Here is a 25,100-nt window from a genome sequence, read left to right on the forward strand (position 1 = left end):
TTCAGCTTCTTTCTTAATAAAAGTAATTATGATTTTTTAAGCACTTTCAGAAATGAGTTTGACTCTTTACCCCCTCCTACTCCTCCAGTAGGAAAGACTTGCCTGACTTTGTTTGTTTGTTTGTTTGTGTGTGTGTGATAGATACTCGTTCTGGAAACTGTTATCTGGATATCCGGCCCCGAGGAGACAATGGAGATACAGCCTGCAGCAATGAAATTGGAGTTGGTGTTTCCAAGGCTTCCTGCTGTTGCTCCCTGGGTAAAGCCTGGGGAACTCCGTGTGAGCTGTGTCCAGCTGTGAACACGTGTAAGTGAACAGCCTCCAGTCTGTTATTACTCCCTCTCAGGCCAATCCTCTCTAGATGCATAAAGGAGACACAACCAAAGGAGGAGCTATTAGTGTCTCTGTTTATGACAGAAAAGGCAGGTCATTCCCATCAGGCTACTCTCAGTACATAACAGTACAAAGACTCCCTCTTCGACTTGCCCTAAAAGCTTGCCGAAGGCAGGGAGTGTCTCCTGTCCTGGTAAGAAGATGGAATTACCATAAAGCTTCCAGGACTAGGTTTTCAAGCATATTTGAATGGAAGCTTCAGAATTTGAAGGATGTAAAGAATACACTTCCTTTAAAGGGGGTTTCTATCTTGTACTTGGATTTACAATCAAAGCCAGTCTGGCCAAAGTCAGTGCCTGCTGCCTTCAGGGTGTGCTGGGATAAACGCTGATTCATTTCTTGATGAAGGGCCATTTATTTACTCCTCAAAATATTCACCAATTATGTTGAGAATAGAAAGATGAAGTAGTCAGAGGCCTGCCTCTAAGAATGTTCCACCTGTTAGGCAGAATGGGACCCAAATGTAAGAGCACTGATTCAGCATAGACCTCAACCAAGAAGGGAGAAGATTAGGCAGAGAGTTTGATAGAAAACACACACTAGGTTCACATTAGGAGTCTCTGAGTGGTCTGTGTGACCTTTGTCAGGTTAGCATCTTAGGCATGAATGCAATCACTAAGGCAGAACAGAGACACAGCCTAGCAGGCACCACCTTTTCTTCCGTCTTCAGAAAAGGAGGACTTAGTTCACGTTGGAAGTGGGTACTGACCACTTTATGAACTTTTGATCTACACTTTGAAAAAAGGACGTAACACAAGTGGGGAGACACCTAAAAGAGGGGAAGAAGGGAACTAAAGGGGGAAGAGACCCAATGTCATTGACATTAAGAGGAGAGACCCCAGATTTGGAATTGGGACTATGGAATTCAGCTATATAAATTAATAGTGATTACCAAAAGGTCACTAGCTCAAATTAGAATGGGAATTTAAACAAATATGAATCCATGAGGTTTTATAAAGGCAGGGCAAGGGCCGGGCTCAAGAAGACCTTGAATATTACGCATTATGAATGATTGAGTCTAGGGTTCTTTTGGATGATGTCACAGGCTGGGTCCCCATCATTCACAAGCATGACACTGAAGGATCCTCACAGCTTGATGGAGGAGTTAAAAGATGTTGGGGGACACGGCTTTTTTTTTTTTAATCAGGGTTTTAGCATCACATGTGCAGCACAGAGGAGTGAGAAAAATATCTAGACATCAAGGAAGGCAGTGGGATGAATGAAGAATCCCCTAATCTCTGTTTGGAAAGGGTTTTAGAGACAGGTTAATGATCATTACTAGAGGAGACGGGGTTGGGGGCACTCAAGAATAATGCTAAATCCAGTCAGAACAAGTGAAGTTGGCAGGAAACAGAAATGGAGAGGAATTCTTTTTTTTTTTTTTTTAAACAGTGATAGGATAGAGAATATCTCACAGGAATGTATGACCAGGAGAGTAACTGCAGGTTTCCAAGGTCGGCACAGCAGCCTTATGTTTGGGAATCAATCCATGTTCACTTGCTTTAAATGGCTAAATAAGAGCCAAAGGTTCTGGAAGGTTAGCATTTTCTGTCAGATGTGTCAGCATTTCTCCTGAAGATATTAGGAACTCATGTGCAACTTTTTGTTTCAATAGCTGAGTATAAAATTCTTTGCCCTGGAGGAGAAGGTTTTCGTCCAAACCCCATCACCGTTATATTGGAAGGCAAGTGTTTCTCTTTTGTCTTAACATGCACACTGTTTGATGGCCTGGGTTAATTGTCATCCTGAAGATATGTTTTGTTTTCCTTCTGATAGACATCGATGAATGCCAGGAGCTTCCAGGGCTGTGTCAAGGGGGGAAGTGTATCAACACCTTTGGCAGCTTCCAGTGCCGCTGTCCAACTGGTTACTACCTGAACGAAGATACTCGAGTGTGTGATGGTAAGGGATCCCTTGTAGGGTGTGTTCTTTCACATTCTGAGGACCTACTAACACCCAGGATACTACTAACACTAGGATACAGTTACCTGGTCAAACTTGAAAATCCATTTTCCCTAGACTAGCAAACCTCTTATCTCTGTACAGGGCAGTTCCAGGCTCTTCTTGTCCTTAACCACTTTTTCCTATACAAGTGTGTTCAGATGAGCCTTCCCTTAGAAGAGGGAAGAGGGGACTTTGTCTTTAAGATAAAACCAATGACCTTATTCACTTTTTTTAAAATGAAGAATTTTGACCATTTTTTTGATTTGAGAACAATTAGCCCAAGGACTGAGTAGCCACAGGTGAGGGGGAATCCATCTACATCCAGGATTCACAGGACCAATTACGGGAGAGACCTTTTCAATAAGAATTATTTGAACATCACAGTGCGTTAGCATTAGTGCTCAGACTCTTGGCTAACAAACACTCCTGTGAGCTGCCATGTTTGAAATGGAGAGGCACTAAGGGTCCCTCCTGCATTGCTTTACAGTGAAGATTTAGGATGCTAGTTGATGATGGCTTCAGTCTAGATTTTATCTATGAACATATGTAGTATGCCATTATCTTTCTGAAGTATATTTGACAGCTATGTTGCTGTGCCATTTCCATCTCTCGGTGCTTTGGGGGAACATTAAGGACTGACATAGAGAAGGGAACACCCATGGGTTGAGGACCTGCTGTTCACATCTGGGTTTCTAGTCCTCCAGATGGAGGCTTTCTTTTTGCTGTCAGCATTCCCACTGACACCCGCCCGTTCCAGAGTGATGCTTTCATAGCCACATAACACCTTCTCTTTTGGGTTCTAGATGTGAATGAATGTGACACTCCTGGAATCTGCGGCCCGGGGACGTGTTACAACACCGTTGGCAACTACACCTGCATCTGTCCTCCAGACTACATGCAAGTGAACGGGGGAAACAATTGCATGGGTGAGTCTGAGTGTGTCTCTAGCATGCGGGCCAGGCTCTCGTCTGCAAAGGCCAGTCAAGCTCCTGGGGTTTGGCGTCGTTCTCCTCATCAGAGTGCTTCCCTCCTTTGAACTGTTGTAGTTCAGTTCACGCCCCCCACACACACACCAGTGTGCCTCTTGTAGACCATAAGTTTGGCATTTTCACCACTATGTGTGGGTGGTTGAGGGTTTCTATTTAAAATGTCATGTTGGAAGATGCCAAACAGTTTAATAGTACTGCCTTTGTTTGACTTATAGGTGTGTCTTTATACAATTATATTACGGCACTGACCTACAGCATTAAAACATCATGAGTGGAAATAAGAGGCCCACTGCCAAAAAGCAGTAGAGAATTGTTACAAGGAGCATGGGTGGAGGGCCGTGTAAAGTTCCCTAATGCTGCACTACGTAATGACTTCACTCTGTGGCACAGAACCCCAGAGAATGCCTTGTTTGCCGCAGCATGACTAGCTGAGGAGCTGTGTGTTCGATGGTTTTCTGCTCTTACCACAGCAGGATTACCATGTATGCTTACTTTTGGAGACTCCCGTTGAGCTCTGCTGTGTTGTGGAGAGCCCATGGGATCACTAGCCCTTCTGTTCTCCTTTCTGCTAGACATGAGAAGAAGTCTATGCTACAGAAACTATTATGCTGACAACCAGACCTGTGATGGAGAACTCCTGTTCAACATGACCAAGAAGATGTGCTGTTGTTCCTACAACATTGGCAGAGCCTGGAACAAGCCCTGTGAACAGTGTCCCATCCCAAGCACAGGTGACATTTGGTTTCATGGCGACCATCATTGATAAATTGGCTAGGAATTGCTAAAGCAAGTCAATCTTAGTAAAGAGAGAAAAGAGTATATTCTTTATTTCCAGAGGGAAGACTTGACCTCCAGAGGCAAGCATTTACCTTTTCAATTGCTGTGGTCCTTTCTGCTGAAAACCAAGTGACAGAATACATTTTCTAACTTACATCCAAATTTATAACCAGTCCTGTAAATTCAACATATCACAGAAATATAAACATTGGGGCATGGTTTATATTAAAGCACTGGAAACATCAGGGAAACCAGTATGATGACTAAATGAACATAATTTTTTGTGGATTTAAAACTAGCCTGGGGCCGTGGGAAATCTCTGTGTATAAAATCACTTGCCACACAAATGTGAGGACCCTAGTAGGAATGTTGAGAACCCACGTGAAAACCAGACACAGCAACCAGGGTGGAGGGTGAGGAAACCGTTTCTCCCATACTCTCAGGGAGGTCATTTTTCCTTCTGTGTCTGTTACAGGCAAGGTTACATATGCAGTATTTTCAGATAGAAGTGTTTCCATAAATATTTGCATAGTTATTGCTCTCCCTGAATCTTGCTCATCCTGACCTCTGCCCCTTCTTCTTTTAACTCTTGCAGATGAATTTGCTACCCTCTGTGGAAGCCAAAGGCCAGGCTTTGTCATTGACATTTACACTGGCTTACCTGTGGGTGAGTTTGAGTGTGTGTGTTTGTGAGTATGGTGGGGGTGCTCTGCTTCAGCAACTGTGTTAAAAGCGGGGCCAAGGGGGAGTATACACACCATCATTTTCCTAGGTTCTCTTTTTCCTTTTCTTTTCTAAGAAGGGAGAATTATTAAAGGATGCCTCAAGTGGTTTTGAAGTACCATGATTAGGTGGCCCTTTGCAGAGCCACCTAATGGTCAGAAGCCTTTACTTCTCATAATTAAAGGGCCTGGGAAGCTTTTGAAGAATTAACAGTGACAGTAAGTTAACAGTAAAGAATTTAGTGAATCCAGCCTTGGGTGTCAACAAAGGGAGGACAGGGCCAGCTGACATTGAATTTACCCCAATTCCCCAGTGTTTCCTTCTAAGTTTAACATGACTTTTTACTTCCTTTGTGGGGGCTTGTTACACAAAGCCCCCCTGATTATCAATTTTGTCTCCTCTGGCCTCCCTTTGAGTCCCTCACTTGGAGAATTTCATCAGAGCCAGGCAGTAGTGTCACACACCTTCCATCCCAGCACTCAGGAGGCAGAGGCAAGCAGATCTGTGAGTTCGAGGCCCGCCTGCTCTACAAAGTGAGTTCCAACACGGTCAGGGCTACCCAGAGAAACCTTGTCTCAGAAAAAAAAAAAATCTTTTCAGGATGAGGTGTCATGTGGGAGCTGACGCAGACCCTGCCATGGGATAGTAGATTGTACCAGATTTAGAAGCACCGTGGAATGAGAAGCGTTGTGCAGAGGTTAGCCAGCACAGGCAGTGCCTTTGCGGTTTAGAAGCAAATACCGCCAAAGTCCATGGAGGCTGCTGCATTCTCAGTGTCTCCCCCATGTGATTTATGTCCATCTTTAGATGCCCCCTAAGCCTCTGTGACCGCGTCTGGTAGCAGACACCGCCACTTGCTTTGTCTTGCCTTATTCCTAGTAAGTAAAACCCAAATCCACCTCACCCTTTCCAGTGACCTTGTTTAAGAAAACAAGGACCTGGTCCAGCAATCAGCAGGCTTTCTCAGTGCCAAATCCATATGGCTCTGCAGGCCAGTCAACATCCAAAGAAACTTCATGGTTTGGAAAGAAAAACTGCTAAATGACATTGGCATGGAACACCTGGCCTTAGCTACTCCGTTTTTTCTCCTTCCCAAAACATCTTTTCATCTGTCTAGAATCTGTGATTGGGAGCTAAGTGGCCTCTAATGCTAATGGGTCTCCATGGGCAGTTGCAGGCATGTAACCCAGCAAGGCCTCGCTCCCACAGTTGGCAGTCAGCAAAGACTTGAAATGGCATTAGCGCCATCCACTAGGAGACCTGGGAAGATCTCCCAATATTGTGTCCAAACTCCTTGTTTTCCACTGGAAGAGACAGAGGCCCAGAAAAGGGAAGGGACTCACCCAAGGCCACCTAGATAATTAGTAACAGAGCTGGGACTGGAACCCAGTCCTGACTCACAATTTGCTTGGCTTCTAGCTCTGAGCAGCTAGGAACATGGTATTTAGCAATGTACTTGGTGTTACCAAATGCCGCCATGACAAAATACTTAGATGATTGTAAAGTCTTATTTGAGTTTGTAGTCTCCCTCTGAAAGATTTCAGAAGTGTTGGCATATAGAGTCCACTCCTGGGTGGCTAAAACTATATGGCATGTTTATTATTCATGTCTTAAAATATAAACTTCTCCAAGCGGAAATAAAATCCAGACAGGGAAAGAGAAAGAAAACATTTAATAATAGCCTTTTGCTATTTTGTACCTAACAATGACTGGAGATTTGATTCAGTCTGTTTTTGCTAAGCTGGATAATAACACATCATTCCTATTCAGAACTAACAGGTGTGGGTGACCCTATTTCATGTTTTAACCCATACCAAAAGAATTGGTTCTAAATTGGTTTTTGTTTGCAGATAAAATATAATTGTGATGTTACCTCACATGGCTGTTTAACACTGTTGTAAGAATCTAAAAACAAAACTACCTGTATTCAAAATAGTGATGTTTTGAAATGGTATCCTTGAAGGTTTTTTTTTTTTAATTCGTTATTTAGATTAGCAAATTAGATGTTTCGATTAGTAAAACAATGGGCATGGTAAACATGACATTTTCCATGCACATGTGTGGTTTTCAGCCTTTTCTCTCCCCTGCTTCCCACTCCCACTGTGCCTTTGGCTGGTCCCCTTTGTCCCACCAGTCAGCCCCATCTCTGTTCTCTTGCTACAAGCATCCCACCTCCTATTTCACCTTTCTTGAGGACCTTTCGCCCTCCCTCATGATCCCCTTTCTAGTTTCACAGCCTGCATCTCCCTTGGAGATAATGCTCAGCTGTGTTTTCCATTAAGGAGGTCAATTTGTTTTCAAACAAAGTCAAACTCTTGAGAAAGGGTCTTGGATAGGCTGTTTTCAGGGTGTGTTCTTTTGAGGTTTCTGTTGTTCTTACAAACTCCACCTTAGGGCTGGAGACATGGCTAAATGGTTAAGAATATTGGCTGCTCTTCCGGGGACCCAGGTTCAGTTCCCAGCACCCACATGGCAGCTCACCACTGCCTGTAACTCTTACTCCAGGATATCTGACACCTTCCCACAGACACAATACAGGCAAAACAGCAATTCGCATAAAATAAAAATGAACAACCTCCACCTTAGCCCATGGCGGTCCTCTTGCAACTCTGGCAAGCAAATATCCTATGGACTCTCCTGATTATATTAAGAAAACAAAGTGCCTCTAGAGTAAAAGATACCCCCAGGAACTAGAGATTGGTGAGTGTAGGCCCATATAATACATGCCTGCTCAACCGGCACGGTCTGTCAAACTCTGACAAGCAGATAGAGGGGTCTCCAGGAGAAGATGCAGACAGGCTCAAACTTCTGGCCTTTAGGTAACAGTCTACCATGACAGTTTTTCCTCACGAATGACTGTGTCTTCAATCAATCCCTCCTCATCTGGCATACATGTTACTCAGTAGATCCAAAAGTGGTCCCTATCTTACAAATTGGATGTTTTGCCACAAAACCTAACCCAAAGGATATGGAATCCACATGGACGCACATGTGTCTGTCTTTCCAATCTTGTCCTCCGCTTTCATAGGATTGTGGACCAGGCTGTCGCTCACAGGGGGCTTCTCTGTTTCTAGATATTGATGAATGTCGGGAGATCCCAGGGGTCTGTGAAAATGGAGTGTGCATCAACATGGTTGGCAGCTTCAGGTGTGAGTGCCCAGTGGGATTCTTCTACAACGACAAGTTGCTGGTCTGTGAAGGTAAGTGTGACTATACCACATCTACAAATGAAGCAGCTGGCAAGCTGCTTAGCAACACTCTTGCAAATTCTACAACACTGGACTCAGATCAAGAGCCACAATAGAAAAATACATTGTATAGAAGTCTCCCAGCACTGACAAAAAAATCATTTTAAGCATTAAGAAAAGCACATGGTAGAGACCAACATGAGATTTCATGGAAAAACAAAACAAAACAAAACACTTTTTTTTCATTAACTCCTGGGAGTGGGGGGGGGGAGAGACTAGGATGTTCATTCTAGAGCCTCTTTCCCCCGCAACATACGATATATTAGTTTTCCAGCTAATAGGAAAAAGCTTTGAGTTCCTGGGTGTGTCAAACAGATTGCTTTTGTTTCGCTGTCTTCAAAGCAAACACAAGAGGATAGTTACCTTTAGCTAAATGTCAGGGTCAGTGTTTTCTTCAAAACAGAGATCTGCTCCCCCAAAATGAAAATGGAAACAGTGGTAAAAACCAATATTCCAAGCGCATGAGAGAATTCTAAATGGCAAGAAGAACAAATTTGATTTTCTATGGAGAATGTTGGCATGCATACATATGGACCTCCAGTTGCCTCCTGCTGCCATGTATACATACAGACAGAGATTCTGAGCCTTCCTTATAACACTTCATACTTTTTCTCTCCAACGGGGAAGATAGCACTCTTCTACATTTTAGTGGAAGAGACATTGATTCGTATTAAATATGTGATGTTCTCTAGGATAACTGGAGTTAGTTTCTACTTAATGCTTCAGCATCAGGCCTCCAGCCAGATTTTACACATTATAGAAAGGTTGCATTATTACGCCTTGGTGGCACATGTGTCAATATTTTGACACTAACAAACCTGCTCCTCTAAGTCAGGGACAGCTTACGGTCCACACACAGTTACATTCCATTAGTAACCACATGCTCGTTAGGCTCTCTTGCCAGCTTTCAACCACTGTGGCCAACTGGGCAAGCATCACTTACCCTGCTTGTTGTGTGGGTTGTGGGCAGGGGTGATAGCCAGTCTGAACCTTTTTCAGGAGATAGCCAGTTCAGAGCATGGCCCCAGCTGTGGTGTTTCCAGGAACCATCAAGAATCGAGTTCCTGCAGAGAAAGCTTGGTGTAGGAAGAACAGGAAACAGCAGATCTTAGCATGCTGGAGGTGGCTTTCCTCTTCTTGGCTGTTCTCTTTCCCTTCTGGTACATGTCTCAGGGTGCCTGCCACTTTTTCCTTGTACTTTCTCTTATGTGCATTTGGAGGCCCCTTGGAAAATTACCCAAATACCCCTTTGCCACTTATATTTGCCAAAAGTGCTGCCCTTGGCCAGGATGCATAGGCAAGGCCACCCATGAGTAAAAAGTCAACCCAGACCTTGCAACATACGTGTGATTGAAAGCCTGCAGCTGGGTCAGGGTAAGATTCCCTGCTGCAGGGAAGCCTCGGCATGCTTCACCCACTGGTTTTGCTTACAACGGTGTCAAGAAACAGTCACAATTCCGAGAACCTTAAGAAGATTAAGTCCTCCAATTTTTGGTTTCCATTTCACAAATTATTTGTCTTGAGGTGAGTGTTTAAATGCACTCAGCTGCTTCCCACCACATTCTTAGCTCTCAACATCAGTCAGCAAATGAAGGCTGATTTCATGCATGTTCCAGCCATCCTGAAATTGGAACGGATCCCTGGAATGTTTTGGGGGACTTCCATATTTATACTTTCCACAAGGAAATGCATGAGCAGATGTTAGGCTCTCATGTCACAGAAGTGCTTGCTTGTCACACCACTTGGCTCCTATGGCATGGTTGATTCGTGTTTCTTTATAATTTACAATCAAAGCAAAACTTGTGGGTGAAATAATGCTGTGTCCCTCATAACACTGGCATACTGCTGCTCATGGACCTATTGCTCTGAGAGGTACAGTCCACCCCACCTCAGACAGACACTCCCACTCCCGGAAGCACCACCAGTGGTGGTCAGCTTTTCCCACCAAAGAAGCACAGGCCTGAGAGACATACTGTTGTGGCTTTTCTTGGGGAGGTGTGGACGAACATCTATTCACTCCAGGAAGTGATCTAGTAAGTTTATTGAGTTATATACGGAAGTGTGGGTGAGGAGCTCCATTCAGGAGCATAGATGGCCATAGATGGGTACATCAGGGAAAATCCTCTCCCTACCCCCAACATGGGGGACAGTTCATGAAAACTGGTTCCCAACAAATGACTCAACTTGAAGGCAGCTTGACTGGCCAGAGTCTCCTCTCCCTGGATGCTGTTTCTGCCTCTCTCCCTTGAGACTTACTGAGCCTTCTAAGTTCTGTTCCTTTCCTGAGCCTTTTATGCCTCATATCCTAGGGAATAGGATCCACCATTGTATTGTACTTCCTGGTGATAGAAACAAATTTATAGTGTTGTGTGTGTGTCTGCTATGATTTTATCATGGTGATGCATATCTACTGTGATTGTATCATACTTTCTCTGCCCTCAAGTGTTTCTGGGTTTACATACCTGCCCTCCCCTCCACCCCCAATCTAAGCCCTGGAAACCACTAAACCTCCTTTCTAGTCCCATAGTTTTGCCTTTTCCAGAAATTCAGATAGTTGGAATCAGAACAGTATTTGGCCTTTTCATGTGGCTTCTTTCACTTATTAATCCATATGTGAGTGTCTCATGTAGCTAGACAGCTCACTAGAATATTGACTGATATTTTACCATCTTTATATAGCACAGTGTGTGTATAATGCATTCACCTACTGAAGGGTATCTTGGTTGCTTTCAAATTCTTGCCATTATGAGTGAATCTGCTACAAATACCCATTGCTGTCATTTCAAAAGATAGAAGAAACAGGAAGATGTACATCACTGCCTCAACACATACCATTTCTCCCTTGAATTAAATTTTCTGCTGCTTACAGATATCGATGAGTGTCAGAATGGCCCTGTGTGCCAGCGCAATGCAGAGTGTGTCAACACTGCAGGCAGCTACCGCTGTGACTGTAAACCGGGCTACCGCCTCACCTCCACAGGCCAATGCAACGGTAAGTAGCACCCATTCAGAGACCATAGCCATCACAGTTCTGATACCTGCACTTCTTCGGAGATTCTAAGATTAAGGAATAGAAGTAAAGATTCAGGTTTTTAAACTCAAAGTAACTAAAGAGAAAAAAAAAACAGGAAAATTGTTGGACTATCTAAACACTTAGCTTTTTGCCTCCTTTATAGGTGAGGTATTTGCAAAGCAAAACATGTCATTTACATAAATGATTGCCTGTGTCCCTACCTCACCCAGAAATGCCCACCTCCCCACACACATAAAATCAGTGTTCATGACTAAATCATTACTATTATAATTACTATAATAAATATATTATTATTATTATTATTATTTGCTTCTACATAATTTCCCTTAGACAGGGAACGTTTTCACGACCTCCTCCATGTATGCTGGAAGGATGTACTACCTTGAGTTGGAGCAAATTTTCCTGTATTAACAGACTTAAAGCACACACACACACCACTGCCACCACTCCCTTATCTTCCCAAACATCTTACTGACAAAAAAATCACTCCCTGAAGGCAGCAAACATTGAGAGTCTCATCGCCTCCACTGGATCTACGTACAGTAAGCTAAAGGTTAGGAATGTCTGCAGTCTACCTTTGTCAGGATATGGTGTAAGTAAGCAGAGAGTGTGTTGTCAACTTACACAGGTGCTAAATGTAGTCAACATTTGATGGTCTCCATAACTAGTGGCATGGAAAGGAAGACCCTTGTGTTTCAGCTCAGAGGCAAGCTAACACTTCAGACCCACTGGTCTTCCTGTGAGCTTCAGTGTGGTTACAATCGTAGCACTTTTATGGTCAGGAAGAATATGTCAACCTGCTCAGGTCTCACTTCCAAGTGAGTTTCCTGGGTTTTTGTGCTTTTGTGAATGAAACAACTTGCAGGGACCATGGTCACGTTTTCCTTGGCTCTCCTGGCCTGTGCTGATTAAGTGGTGGGAAGTACGCTGCTCTCTGAAGGGTATTTTCCATTGTTTAATGAGACCTTGGTGGGAAGAGGGTGTAAGAACAGAAAAGAAAAACCACTTTTCGAATCAGATTTGTTTTGTCGGGTTTAAAGGAGCATGTGCAAGTATTTAGCATTCTGTCAATGGAGCTGAGATTATCCGTGAAGTACAGACACAGAACAGGAAGCATGCGGCTCTCCTGATATGAAGCACTACACCCTGGCAACCTTTGGCGCTAGCTCAACTTCCCTGCATTTTACTTTTAATTTATATTTCTTCTGAGTTGGGTGAAATAAGTCCAGTTAAAATAAAGAGTGACTGCTCATACTGACTATGCCATTTTAGACCATTTGCTGGCCATTAAGTTGGCTTATTTATAGACTAACAAAAGCCAACCAGCCGCAGCCTACTCCAGCTTAAGCCCTTTATGCTTCCTTATTGAATGTTAACATTAACTGCATCTGGTACTATCAGGATAAGCCTGGGTGAGCAGTTTATACAGCCCACAATTCAACTTCCCTCAGTTCCTGAAGCCCTTGAGTTTTGTAACTGTTCAGCTTTGAGGGTTGAAGAATTTATTCTAGAAGTATCTTCATTCCCATCTCACTTTTGCTGTTTATTTTTTGAGACAGGATCTTGCTCTTTAGCTCAGGCTGGCCTCAGGTTCACAATCCTCCTGTCTCAGCTCCTGAGTGCTGTGATTACAGTTGTTGGCCACCATCCTTTTAAAAACGGTTTTTAAGCACTGTCTTACCCTGGCAGTTTTCAGAGTGTAATGCAAAGCATTCCTCTCTGCCTCTATTTGAATGAAAATATCATCCGATGAGATTTTAATTTGAATTCATAGACATGTTGTTTCAAACTCCAAATCACATTGGTCCTAGCTGTGATTTGAGGGGGAGCTGAAAAGGATGCTTAGGGGGATGTTAAGGCGGAGCTGAGGGGGATGCTCAGGGTGATGCTGGGGGGGGCTCAGGTCACCCTTCAATCCTCAATAGAAAATCCTGCCCTCTAGAAATGCCTCTCCCAGCTATATCCCCAGCCACTTTCTTCTGATCTCTGCTGTTTCTGCTTGGGAACCTGCCCTACTCCAAAGTTTGGTCAAGCCTCCCAAGAAACCTCAGATGTAATCTCCTGGAAACTAGAACCCTAGATCTTACAGATTCTTAGTTTTCTGGACCCCGAGAAGTGAACACTCCACCGTTAGGATCTCTAAAATAGTACCTTTTGCTTCATCACCAGAAGCTCCAAGCACTCCATATTTTGTCTTATAAAAGGTCATAGAATGGGATAAAAGAGATCTAAGACATGTATCTGGTCCTTGCATACTCCTAGATCCTGATGGTGAGCGGCCTTCCTCCAGGGCAGTTGCCTTTTCTGCTCATGAAAGTGAAAGTCTCCTTTCTTTGCCCATCCGTTCTTCATTTTAAATATTTTCTCAAGTGAGAATAGTGAGATTTGTTAACTGTTTTCTCTGTAGGCTAGCCATAGTTTCTGAGCTGTGTAATCCCAACTCCCCCTGTGTTTGAGACAGTGTCTTGATTGGTCAGTTCTGCTTAGAAAAGGCTATGAGAAGCATCTCTGCCAGGGTCAGGCCTTGTCGTGTTCTGAGGTAACAGTGAACTGTGGCTCTGTAGACCTAGTAGATAAGCCATGGTCAGGCCTTGTCATTCTGAGGTGACGTGAATGGTGGGCCTGTAGACCAGTAGATAAACAGCAGGGATTTGCAACTAAAAACAGGATGTGGTAGAGTGAAAGCTTTAGGAGTGAGACAAAGCAATAAGACTATGAGCATCTATTCCATTATGACATGGTTCCATTAGTAAAGGCATAATATGACTTTGCCACAAATTTTCAAAGGAAGCCCCAAGTGTCCATGATCTTTAGCAGCAAAATGTAGAGATGTTAATTTCACAATCTGAGATGCTGTTCGGGCACTTTATAAAACATTTATCCCCATTCTAAGTATTTGTTTCCCTCTTTCAAGACACTTTTGGTGGAGGCAGCTGTTTCATTGGTTCACTTGGTACTAAATAAAGTAAGATCTAACTGATTTCAAAGTGAAAATGGACAGAATGCCAGTGTCTGCTTCACTACCTGCATTTCAAGAGTTAGGATTAACTCTAAGAGAAATTCCTGGGGAAAAAAAAGCTGTTCAGTAATTTTACGACCTGAGTCTCCTTTCTGTGTAAGAAAACATGCAGATGTACATAATGTCCACCTAAAATGCCTTTGATTTGCAGATCGAAATGAGTGCCAAGAAATCCCCAACATATGTAGCCATGGGCAGTGCATCGACACAGTGGGAAGCTTCTACTGCCTTTGTCATACAGGCTTCAAGACAAATGCAGATCAAACCATGTGCTTGGGTAAGTGTGTGCTCACACTCTGTGTTTTTCTTCAGATCTTACCGAAGAACTCATTTGTATCCGAGTAAGTGCAAGATTTAATACTAAGTTGTTTGCCAATTAGTGGGCTATTCACAAGACAAAAATAATAGTGGGTATACAGTGACACACCACCTAGTTCTTGACAATCTGAACACAATAACCTTCTTCCTTGATATTCATTAAACTGCCAATGTGTAGAAATCCTTTTCTTGCAGTATGGAATCAAACTTACAGCTTCATGCATTCTAGGGGAGCCCTCTACCACTGAGTCACATTTCCAGACACAGAAAAAAGTGTTTAACAGATAAATTGAGAAGTATATTGAAACAACGCCTTAATTTGTATTAATGGTAACAGTGTTCGACTTTAGGTAGTATTTATGAGGGCTCCCTTAGCAGACCAGATTTACCTTTGAATGTATGAAAGGTCTCCAGTTTGTACCAAATCTTCAAAGGAAAATTAAAAATTGTTACAAAAGGGGGGAAAGTGAAGATCATTTTCCTGTGGGAAAAGAGGAAGGAGGTAGTGAAGGTTTCAAGTCCTCCCCTTTCAGTACTGTCAGAGGACTCTACAATATGGAACAGTCATGGCCTCACTTTCCTTCCTTCTTTTTCTAATTTAAGGCCAAATCCATTGGGCCTTTGAGGGTCTTTAAGCCCCTGAATCAAACTTATCCTGGAAAAACAGCCTCCAGAGCCCTGGTTAAACCACTTGCCTTTTGCTATAACTAGGTCCACTGATGAATGATGTTTCTTCTCCATAACTGTCCTGGACATTCCAGGGCAGCTCTTAGCCTTCCTTGCATTGCCACAGGAATCTGCCCCTCTTTTTTCTTTCTCTCTGTCTCTCTCTCTGTCTCTCTGTTTCTCTCTGTCTCTCTCTGTGTCTCTGTCTCTGTCTCTGTCTCTGTCTCTCTCTCTGTCTCTCAGTCTCTCTCTCTCTCTCTCTCTCTCTCTCTCTCTCTCTCTCTCTCTCTCTCTCTCTCCATTTGAACTTTCTGGAACCTGCCAACAAAGAATGTATCTTAACAAAGAACTTAACAGGCTTGGCTGTGGATGAACACAACAGATTTGCTGTGCCTTCCCAATTCTCAGGTGGATGACGTAGTGACTCATTTATCAGAATGTGATGCTCAGTCCACATTCAAGGTACTGGGGAACTAGCAGTAACTTCTCCATCAGAATCACAAATAACTATTTTTTCTATTTCCCCCATAATATAGTATGTAAGAAAGATGCTAGCTGCTGTGGTGAAATGGACCAATCTTCAAGTTGCTCGAATAAGCTTCACAATGCACCAAACAGAAAAACCATAGACCAATAAATAAAAAGAGAAAAGTCATAGACCAATAAATAAAAAAGACAAATGGGCTTCTGAACTGAGTCTAATTGAGTACCATCACATCCCTTAGCTGAGTTCAGAGAGAATGCCAAGTTATCACTGAAGGGAAAAAGGAAAAGAGTCCAGAGTGGCAGATTAGCTAGAGAGTGGAGTTCTGTTGCTGATTGCAGAGCAAAGTCGATGAGTCACAACTTTGGGGTAACTTGGAGTACAATTCCTGAAAGCTGAAGTATGCCAAAGAGGGTGACAAATGACGGTCCAGATGCACACAGAAGTTTTTCCATTTTCAAGTGAAAATATTTGAGCAGAGTGGCAAGGGTGGAGAATTTGAGAAGCAAATAGAATAAAATTCCTGTACAGTTTGCATGTCCTCATCTTGCCTCCTCCCATGTGCCAAGTGAGGAAACACTCGATTTCCAAGGTGTAGACTCTGACCTCAGCTTCTCCAGGGCACTGATGCCATCAGCCAAAACATTCCAGCCTCCTGGGGAAGAAGGTCTGCAGCCCCAACTGCTTTTCAGCATCTTCAATGGCATAATCTTTCTCCTTTAGTCATGGTGTCTCTCTCTGGCCTTTCTTCCTCCTAGACATAAATGAGTGTGAGAGAGATGCCTGTGGGAACGGGACTTGCAGAAACACAATTGGCTCCTTCAACTGTCGCTGCAATCATGGCTTCATACTTTCTCACAACAATGACTGCATAGGTGAGTATGCCTAAGAATGTCACCAAGTCATGCACCTGCCTGTATCACAGTCAGGGTACAGGTTGCTCTTCAATACGTGCAACCTTTTATCTAACAGTTGGTCACTTGACTAACAAATATAACGTGTTAATTAAAAATCATATTTAGTAACTCTTTTGCCTTTTATGAAACTGTGTATCAGCATCTATAATTTTATAGCTACTTCGATTTAACTTAAGTACATTTCAAGATAAATGCTTTAGGTCACCATATACAAAAGCAAATCTATAAATTGCACAATTGTAGAAGAGTGTGGAACTCCTTGCCTAGATGCCTCTCTGCAGCCTCTCTTCAAATAAACAAGTTATTAAGGGTATAAAATCCCCTTTGTAAGACATTTTCTCCCAGATGCAGAACCTAGATTTAACTTTTTTGTGTGCACTATATAAAACATATATACATGTGACATGAGGCAGAAGGAAGAATGTTTCGGGATCAGGACGGGTCATTGGGAGGGCAGGAAGGACAGGGAGGGTACCAGGAATGTGAGTGTGAGCAAGGTGCAACCGCCATATGAAACCCATTATTCTAAACTAAATATTTTAGAGAAGGGATGCTAAGAAACAGTAATGAATCAAATACTCTATAGAGTTAGGAGTTAATTGCAAATACTTCTAATTGCAATACTGAAGTAAGACTTCATCTGGATTATGTATATATTAAATCAGTTTTACCTTTTAAAATAAATCTAAAATAAAGAGACCAGAAATGGGGGGAAGCGGGTATTGAGGAAGCATGTGGAAGGCAGAGGTACATATTAGAACTGAAAGCAAAAGGAGGTTTGGGGGTGAAAAGAGCCCAGAAGAGTCCGAGTGGAGCAGAAAATCTACAAAAACATTTTGTTTGAAAGTTTCTCGATGAAACCTAATTCTGTGGATACTAATTAAATTTTTTAAATAAAAAAATGCAAAAAGTCAAAAAATACAAATTCTAGGCAAAGCTGCTACAAAATTATCATGCAAATTACCAGCTTTAATATGATAATGTAATCTTTTCATTATATTTGGATGGGTTCCTACAGCTGGGCCTGTGGCTGAAACCAGACCTTCACTGTAATTTCTTATGTTTGGCTGAGTCCACAAAGGCCACCAAAGTCTAGAATGATGGCTGGGATTTTGACATTTTCTTTGGAACTTAACGAAGATTTTTTTTTTCAGATGTTGATGAATGTGCAACTGGAAATGGGAACCTTTGCAGAAATGGCCAGTGCGTCAACACGGTGGGGTCTTTTCAGTGCAGGTGCAACGAGGGCTACGAGGTGGCTCCTGATGGCAGGACCTGTGTGGGTGAGTGCAGGGCCCAGCAAGGCCCAGGAGGGTGACAAGGACAGGCCAATCCTAAGGGGTCAAGCTGTAACATGTGCAAATAAGGGAAATACTAAATTTGTGTGTGTATGTATATGTGTGTGTGTGTAACAGAAAAATAAATATAGAATCATAAATTCAGGAGGGGTGTTGGGAGAACATGAAGACTGAGTTGGAGGGAGACAAGGAAGGTGAAAGTATGAAAATGCATTGTACTTATGAAGTCTTTAAATTTAAAAAGAAAGGAAGGAAAACAAACGTCCCCAGAGGCCCAACCCAGAATCAGGCAGTCTCTGTCTAATCCTGCTATGGGCCACTAATCTTGCCTGTAAAGACTTTATTTTTAATTTTTTATCATTTTTTAATTTGAATTAGAAATAAGATTGTTTTACATAAAAATCCCTGTTCCCTTCTCCCTCCTGTCCTCTCCTACCACCCCCCAACTAAAACCCTACCCATCACATAACTTGTCTTCTATTCTTCCCCTGACTCAACCTTCCTGCTCCCTCATGACCTCTGCATCCTTCCTCTTCTTCCCGTCTCGTTCTCATAGTTTCCCCCCTTCTTCCCGTGCTCTCAGTTTGCTCAGGGGATCTTGACCCTTTCCCCTTCTCCAGGGGACCATGTAAGTCTCTCTTAGGGTCCTCCTTGTTTACTAGCTTCTCTGGCAGTGTGGATTGTAGGCTGGTAATCCTTTACTCTATAAGACTTTATTTTTAATTTAAGAAAGTGCATACGTATCATTTTTCTTCTTTTAAAATTAGGTTATAGTCTTGGAAAACATTTTAACTGTTAAATGTTTACATAATAGCTGTGATTCATTATGTTTTGCTCAAAATACCTCTCCAGAGGTAAGTTCACAGAATCTTTTAAGTGTCTTTAAAACCCCTTGCACACACTACACTTTTCTTGGCATACGTAATTTGTGGCAGGCAGAATAAAATGTGGCTGTATTGCACTCTTTAGAAAGCTTTTAAAGCAATTGCTTTGTCTTTGGGGGAGTTCTGTGGCCTTTAATGAGTGCTGTATGCTTCTCTGGTTTGATTCTGGTTCCTTTGAGTTTTCGGTTTAATGGATATCATGCCAGCAGGAGCCTCTCTCTGGCTTTACTTTCTCTGCAGATATCAATGAATGTGCTCTGGATCCTGGGAAATGTGCACCTGGAACCTGTCAGAACTTGGATGGCTCCTACAGATGCATTTGCCCACCTGGGTATAGTCTACAGCAGGACAAGTGTGAAGGTCAGAGGCTGCTGCTGGGAAATGAGAAGGATTGGGGCATGGCACTAGAATCACTGAAATCACACATTTTTGTAATGACATTTTCAGTTTGAAATACTTTCATGTATTTTTTTTTAAATCTAACTCAGAGGGTATGATTTTGGACCTCCTCTTCTGTCAAGGCCAATTCTTGTCCTGATCACTGGGGGTATTAATTTTCTCCACACACAGGCTGCTTTGGGGGCCCTAGATCTTTCTCATTGATGGTGTTCCTGAATTAGATGATTTTTAAGTGGCCATAGCTGACAGCTAAAAACAGCTCACACATCCACTTAAGCTCTTTAAGTGTCCACCACGTTCAAGGCTGGGTGAAAGTGGTTGTATAGTTTGTCTACGATGTCTTCAGTCGTAGGTGGGTAGAAATGTATGTTAGAGAATAAGTTCTCAACAAATATTACCGTGCATTCCATTCCTTTAACCTCAGCACAGATTCCTTTTCATTAAGTGAAGGCTATTCATTCCAAGAACTTCACAAATAAATAGGGTTGGATGGATTCTCAAGAAGTCACATAGTTCACACCCCCTACCTTTAAACAGGTCTGCCAGTCATCACAATGGGTTTGAGTTGTCTCTACTTTTAATACTGCCAATGAGAAATTTTAGTATAAGTCCAATTTACACCACATTCCAGTGGTGATATTTTAAGTAGAAACATCAAAATGAAGTTTGGAAGAGTTGTTCAATTTTTTTCTTTTGTTATTTTTTGAACATGGAGTGATGAGGAAGCTGGTTTTGCATTGTGCAAGAAAATAATCACTTTGATTGCTTATTTCTAGAATATCTAATGTATGATAGTTACAATATTAAGGCAAGATAACAGAGTTAGTTTCTTGCCTTCCCCTTAGGTGAACCTTTAGAACAAAGTCATGTAAATAATGTTGGTGTTGGCAGAACTTAATACTGTTTTCTAATTTTTTTTTAACTGAGACAGCACAGCCCAAATTTAAGACTACCCCCTTCCTTCACTATAAATTCTGGCTGAAAGTCACAGGGAATGGGTGAATTTTTTTCAGAAGAGTAGTCACTCTTTTTACAAAAGTAGAATGATTGTGTGACTTATTCACTAAACAGATAATTTTGAAAGAGAAGGGATATGTAATTATACAGTCAGGCCAACATCCATGGGCTAGGAGTCTCTTAGGAAAACTTATACCACACATTGGTTACCCGAGCCACTCTGAATTCTCAATGGGTACTCCAAGCTGGTGGTATGATGTACTAATGTGCTAAATGAAAGAGCCCTTAATTCATATTTACTCAGTTCCTAGTAGCTCTGTGATGAAAGAATAGCCCTGATCTTTACAACATTTTCATATCGTCAGGAAAACTATCTTGCAGATCAGAGTCATCTTCTGGCATAAGATTGTGCTTATTTATATAGCTATTGATGTTTTTAAGGCTACAGCATGGGGTGTTGAGAAAGCTCCATTATTGAGTGGAGAGAAACCAGCTTACACTGAGATCAGCCCTGGACTTGTGCTGTACAATGATGAGGCAGGGGGCTGGAGTTCTACCTCTTTCCAACATCAGTGTGGTGTGGAGTTAGTGCAGCTTCTCTGATTGGTTGTGCACCTCCCTGAGTAAGGGAGTTGTCGTTTCTGTGGCTGGCCCTGCACCTCCACAAGTAAAGGCTTCATCATTTCTATGACTGGCCTTGCACCTCCATGATTAAGGGGCCCATCATTTCAACTCTTAGAAAGTTCTTACAAATTCTATTTTGCATCAAGATTTGTCAAAAATTCACTTTAAAATAATATCACAGTTAATTGCTTCCCTATCAGAATGGTTCTGAAACCACTCAAACCCTGAACATGTACGTTTTTGATTTGTGACTAATGGGGTCTCCACAACATTCTCACTCTGACATGTATAACTCTTTTAGATATTGATGAGTGTGTTGAAGAACCAGAAATCTGTGCCTTGGGGACCTGCAGCAACACCGAGGGCAGTTTCAAATGTCTATGTCCAGACGGGTTCTCCCTGTCCTCAACTGGAAGAAGGTGCCAAGGTAAATGCTTCTGAAAGCATTGGACTTTCATTGTTCTGTGTTTATTTGTTGTGGTCTTACGTTTTAAACATGGCAAAGCTCTGCCTCTTGGTGAAGAGGAAGATGTTTCATTCACCCACGGGTCTAATGATTACCAGATGCCCGAAGGTTCATTTTTACTTTGGAGGTTAAAAACTCATCCATCACCTTGCAGTTGCTTATACAGCTTCCTTGGCACTTAGACCCCTCTCCCTCCTACAAGCACAGATGCTGATAGGCTTCTCAGTGGGGGCAACCTCAAGAACCTGGAGGAGATCAGCTATAGGAAGCTGCAGCCTATGAATGTAGGTGCAAACCAAGACCCTCAGACAGAGAAAATGCAAACTGATCACCTGTCCCCCGAGAAAGATGCCCATCTTCCCTTCCGCATTCTCTGGGGAAACAGACTAATACTTGTCGATGGCAAAAAATATTCAAGGGTTTGCCAGAGTAACTTTAAAAGACTCTGAAAGTAAACACAAAACAATGTTTGGTTAAAACCCAGAAACTTGTTTATAGACATTCCTAAACAATGCAATTGTTATTTGGCTATACTTATACAAACTAGTTTAATGAATTACAGGGTGGGGAAGGCCCATAAATATTTACATTTACAACTTCTGTCAGAGTCTGTAGGTTGCCTTGTGCTTTTATTTGGTTGTTTGCTTGTTTTGTATGTGTGGTTTGCTTCATATCACCAAATAATAGGTTTAGAATATAATTTAAAATTCTAAAATATGGCTTTGGGGTTCTAGGCCCTGCCAGGTTTTAGGCCAGAGAAGCCATTCAATGGTGTAGAAAATGCAGTTTGCTCACCCAAACCATACCAATACCCACCCAAACAATCCTACTGTGTGCACAACAGTTTTATTGTCTCTTCATCAGCTATGAATGCTTGTTGTTATCATTCTGTCTGGTTATGATTTTACTTTTTCAGTTGGTCACTGCAGAAGTATGAAGGGGAAAGTTGCAAATTCTCTGGCTGGTTTGATCTTGTAGGGAACTGTCAGAGGACCACCAGTGTTTCAGAATGGTGACTAGGGGTAGAGCAGGATTCAAGTAGAAATTCTGCCTGTGTGCTACAGTCTGACTTCTACCTCCCCCCCCCCATTTGTGTCTTTGGCTTGGCCTGCATTCGGAAAGAAAGCAGTGAGAAGCCAGGTGCGAGCGAGCAAGTCTGCCGATGTGGCAAGCCAGGGGAAACTCCAAGGCTATTAATTCAATTTGCACTGGCCTGTCACAGGGCAAGCTGACATTGCAGGAAGAACCAGTCCAGCTGTGAGAACCCTGCCACATACTCAGCCAGAACTGAGGAATGCAAGCAGGGACTTTCATAATTCCACAGAAATTTCAGAGGTCAGAGAAGGCTGTTTGCAGATGGGCTGTTAACAGGCATCCTGGTGAGCGCTGGCTGAAATGCATCTATGTGTGAGCACAGGACTGTTTCTCTGTTTCTCTGCAGAAAGCTCCTTTGAGTGATAAATAAGCTCACCTAGAGGATCAAAGTGACTGGCAGCAAATCTCCTACTCGGAATAGGTTCTACTAGAATCTGAAATTTTGAAACTGGGATTTTTCTTGTAAGGTGACTAATTGAGTCAGGCTTCTAGTAGCTGTAAAATAGGGAAGTTTCACAGAACCACTGATTTGGGGTTTTACAGCCCCAAATGTCACTGTCCTCAGGGGCAGACTCTGGCTCTGAGTGCCATTATAAAGCAGGATTCTTATCTGCAAGATTCAGAGAAAGGAATCTGTCATTTTGATCAATTTTAGTCTCTGAATCTAAGATATTTATTTTCTTTAAGTGTAGAGGAGAGTGGTAGAGAAGATAAAACTGGATCTAGAGTAATGTCAACAATCTAATGATAGTTGCAGGAGTAAGTGGCAAAAACAATGTTGTTTGTACAAAACAATGTATATAACAAAGAACTTGAAGAATAAAGCAAATGAAAAGGGTGTACCTAAGAAATGAGAATTAATCGAATCTTGGTGTTTCTCCCCAAAGTAAACATTTGGCAAGTACTGCTATGAGAGTATGCTTTCTGAACTGGAAAACTGGTGGTAGAGAATGCAAAAGTCAGAGGTGGTCAGAACCTAAAGAAAAAAAAGGAATGGTACAAATGAGTGCAGAATTGTTCCCTCAGATCTGCAGATTTTAGTCACCATGTAATGAAAGACAAGCTGTGTGTGGCTCTGGAAGCCAAGTTAGAAGAAGAAACACATTCCAGACCCCTAGATGAGCTCACTGCTCACTACCCAATCTGTTCTATACAAACTGGAAAAGTTGGTTTCCAAAATTATGTCATGCAACATTGGAGCATTTCCTAAGAAAAAGCTCTCCTCTTGCTTCGTGTTTGCAGAGCAGTAATGAATATAAAGAAGTGCGTATATTCTTTGAAAGGAAGGTTATTGTGCCTGCACCCATCCGAAGTCCTCCCTTTTGTCTTCCTTTTTCTTCTTCTTTCTATTGCACTAAACAGGCTCTGGTTGGAAATTTAATTTTGATGTAGTTATGTATACATGAGTGTAAAGTCTGCAGAAAGTCCCACTTGAATTTTGTCCCCACAATACCTTGGGTGGCTACTCTGGTGAATGCCCCTGGTGGCGCAGTTGGCCACTCCACACACTTCGCATTTCTTTGTTTGTTCTATGCTGTGGTGTGGACATTTCTTTGGTTCTAGGGTGTATAGGACACAGAATGACAGCATGCCTTAGGACCAGGAGGCTCTCCTGCCTTAGTCTGCTTGCCAAAAGTTGTATAAAATCCAAGCAAGAAAAGCTATTGCACAGGAGATCCTTCATGAGTGATCCTATCTGGGGTGTTCCAGTCCTGAAGTCATAACTGGAAGTCTGTTAAGACTGGCATGGTTATAGTGTTTATATCAGGTTGCTTTGGAGAGGTGGCTAAGCTGAGGAATGAGGATTAAAGCAACATAAATTTGTTCATCCTATCTTTCTCTTGGTTTCCTGTGACTTTAGCAGTCTCAGCTCTTTTGTAATTCCAGTCACTTATGGAACATAGCTATGGTTAATGCATTGACCCACTGTCATATAATGAAGATTCCGTGGGAAAGCAACTGACATGTCCTGTGGATGTGTGTTGCAGATTTGCGGATGAGCTACTGTTATGCGAAGTTTGAAGGTGGAAAGTGCTCATCACCCAAATCCAGAAACCATTCCAAGCAGGAGTGCTGCTGTGCTCTGAAGGGAGAAGGCTGGGGAGACCCTTGTGAGTTGTGCCCCACGGAGCCAGATGGTAAGTCTAACACCTTGGCTTCTCGTTGCATGATCCCAGGTACATATGACCACGAAACGAGTGACAGTGTAAGCCTTAAAGCCAATAGGGTAATCAAGTGTGATCAGAATGCCCATTGAGGCATATTTTATCAAAAGAGCATGGTAGTTATTTTCTTTTTTAATTGTGTTATAAATTATTCATTGGAAGAATAGGCACATCATTAGGAGTCTTGGTAATGTCTCCTTGTTTCGGGGTGTCTTATTCATATCTCTCAATGTATACAGCTTGTGGCTAAACCACACAATGGATGGGGGCGTGGGAAGCCCGTTATTGTCCTCAGGCTGCCCACTAATGAGTGCATATCTCCACCACAGAGGCTTTCCGCCAGATCTGCCCCTTTGGAAGTGGGATCATCGTGGGCCCTGATGACTCAGCGGTTGGTGAGTGCTCCAAGCTGGGTCCTCCCTGCCTCTTCTTTGTTCTTCCTCCAGGTCTTATTTCTCTGTATCTACCTGGGAGAAATAATCTCTTCTATTTGTTATTATATTACTTGGATGATAGTTGTATTGTGATATTAGATATTTACTGTTTGAACACCCTGAAAAGACAATAGTTTATGAAAAATACCAACTGGCATCAGTGGCGCATGCCTTTAATCCCAGCACTCGGGAGGCAGAGGCAGGTGGATCTCTGTGAGTTTGAGGTCAGCCTGGTCTACAAGAGCGAGTTCCAGGACAGCCTCCAA

The 25,100-nt window shown here is 42.5% G+C and overlaps 1 protein-coding gene across 1 annotated transcript in view; it reads left to right on the forward strand.

Moving 5' to 3' along the window:
• Fbn1 (fibrillin 1) overlaps positions 1 to 25,100 on the forward strand; it is a 217,741-nt gene that overhangs the window by 167,599 nt on the left and 25,042 nt on the right. The window contains exons 39-53 of the mRNA XM_027421965.2: positions 142 to 306; positions 2,009 to 2,077; positions 2,170 to 2,295; positions 3,141 to 3,263; positions 3,899 to 4,057; positions 4,699 to 4,770; positions 7,901 to 8,026; positions 10,944 to 11,066; positions 14,279 to 14,404; positions 16,354 to 16,470; positions 17,667 to 17,795; positions 18,935 to 19,054; positions 20,976 to 21,101; positions 24,224 to 24,373; positions 24,730 to 24,795. Coding sequence (XP_027277766.1) covers positions 142 to 306; positions 2,009 to 2,077; positions 2,170 to 2,295; positions 3,141 to 3,263; positions 3,899 to 4,057; positions 4,699 to 4,770; positions 7,901 to 8,026; positions 10,944 to 11,066; positions 14,279 to 14,404; positions 16,354 to 16,470; positions 17,667 to 17,795; positions 18,935 to 19,054; positions 20,976 to 21,101; positions 24,224 to 24,373; positions 24,730 to 24,795 — 1,797 coding nt within the window. The remainder of the gene's footprint in view (positions 1 to 141; positions 307 to 2,008; positions 2,078 to 2,169; positions 2,296 to 3,140; positions 3,264 to 3,898; positions 4,058 to 4,698; positions 4,771 to 7,900; positions 8,027 to 10,943; positions 11,067 to 14,278; positions 14,405 to 16,353; positions 16,471 to 17,666; positions 17,796 to 18,934; positions 19,055 to 20,975; positions 21,102 to 24,223; positions 24,374 to 24,729; positions 24,796 to 25,100) is intronic.

The sequence above is a fragment of the Cricetulus griseus genome, chromosome 6, assembly GCF_003668045.3.
Source record: "Cricetulus griseus strain 17A/GY chromosome 6, alternate assembly CriGri-PICRH-1.0, whole genome shotgun sequence".
In the NCBI taxonomy this organism is placed as follows: domain Eukaryota; kingdom Metazoa; phylum Chordata; class Mammalia; order Rodentia; family Cricetidae; genus Cricetulus; species Cricetulus griseus.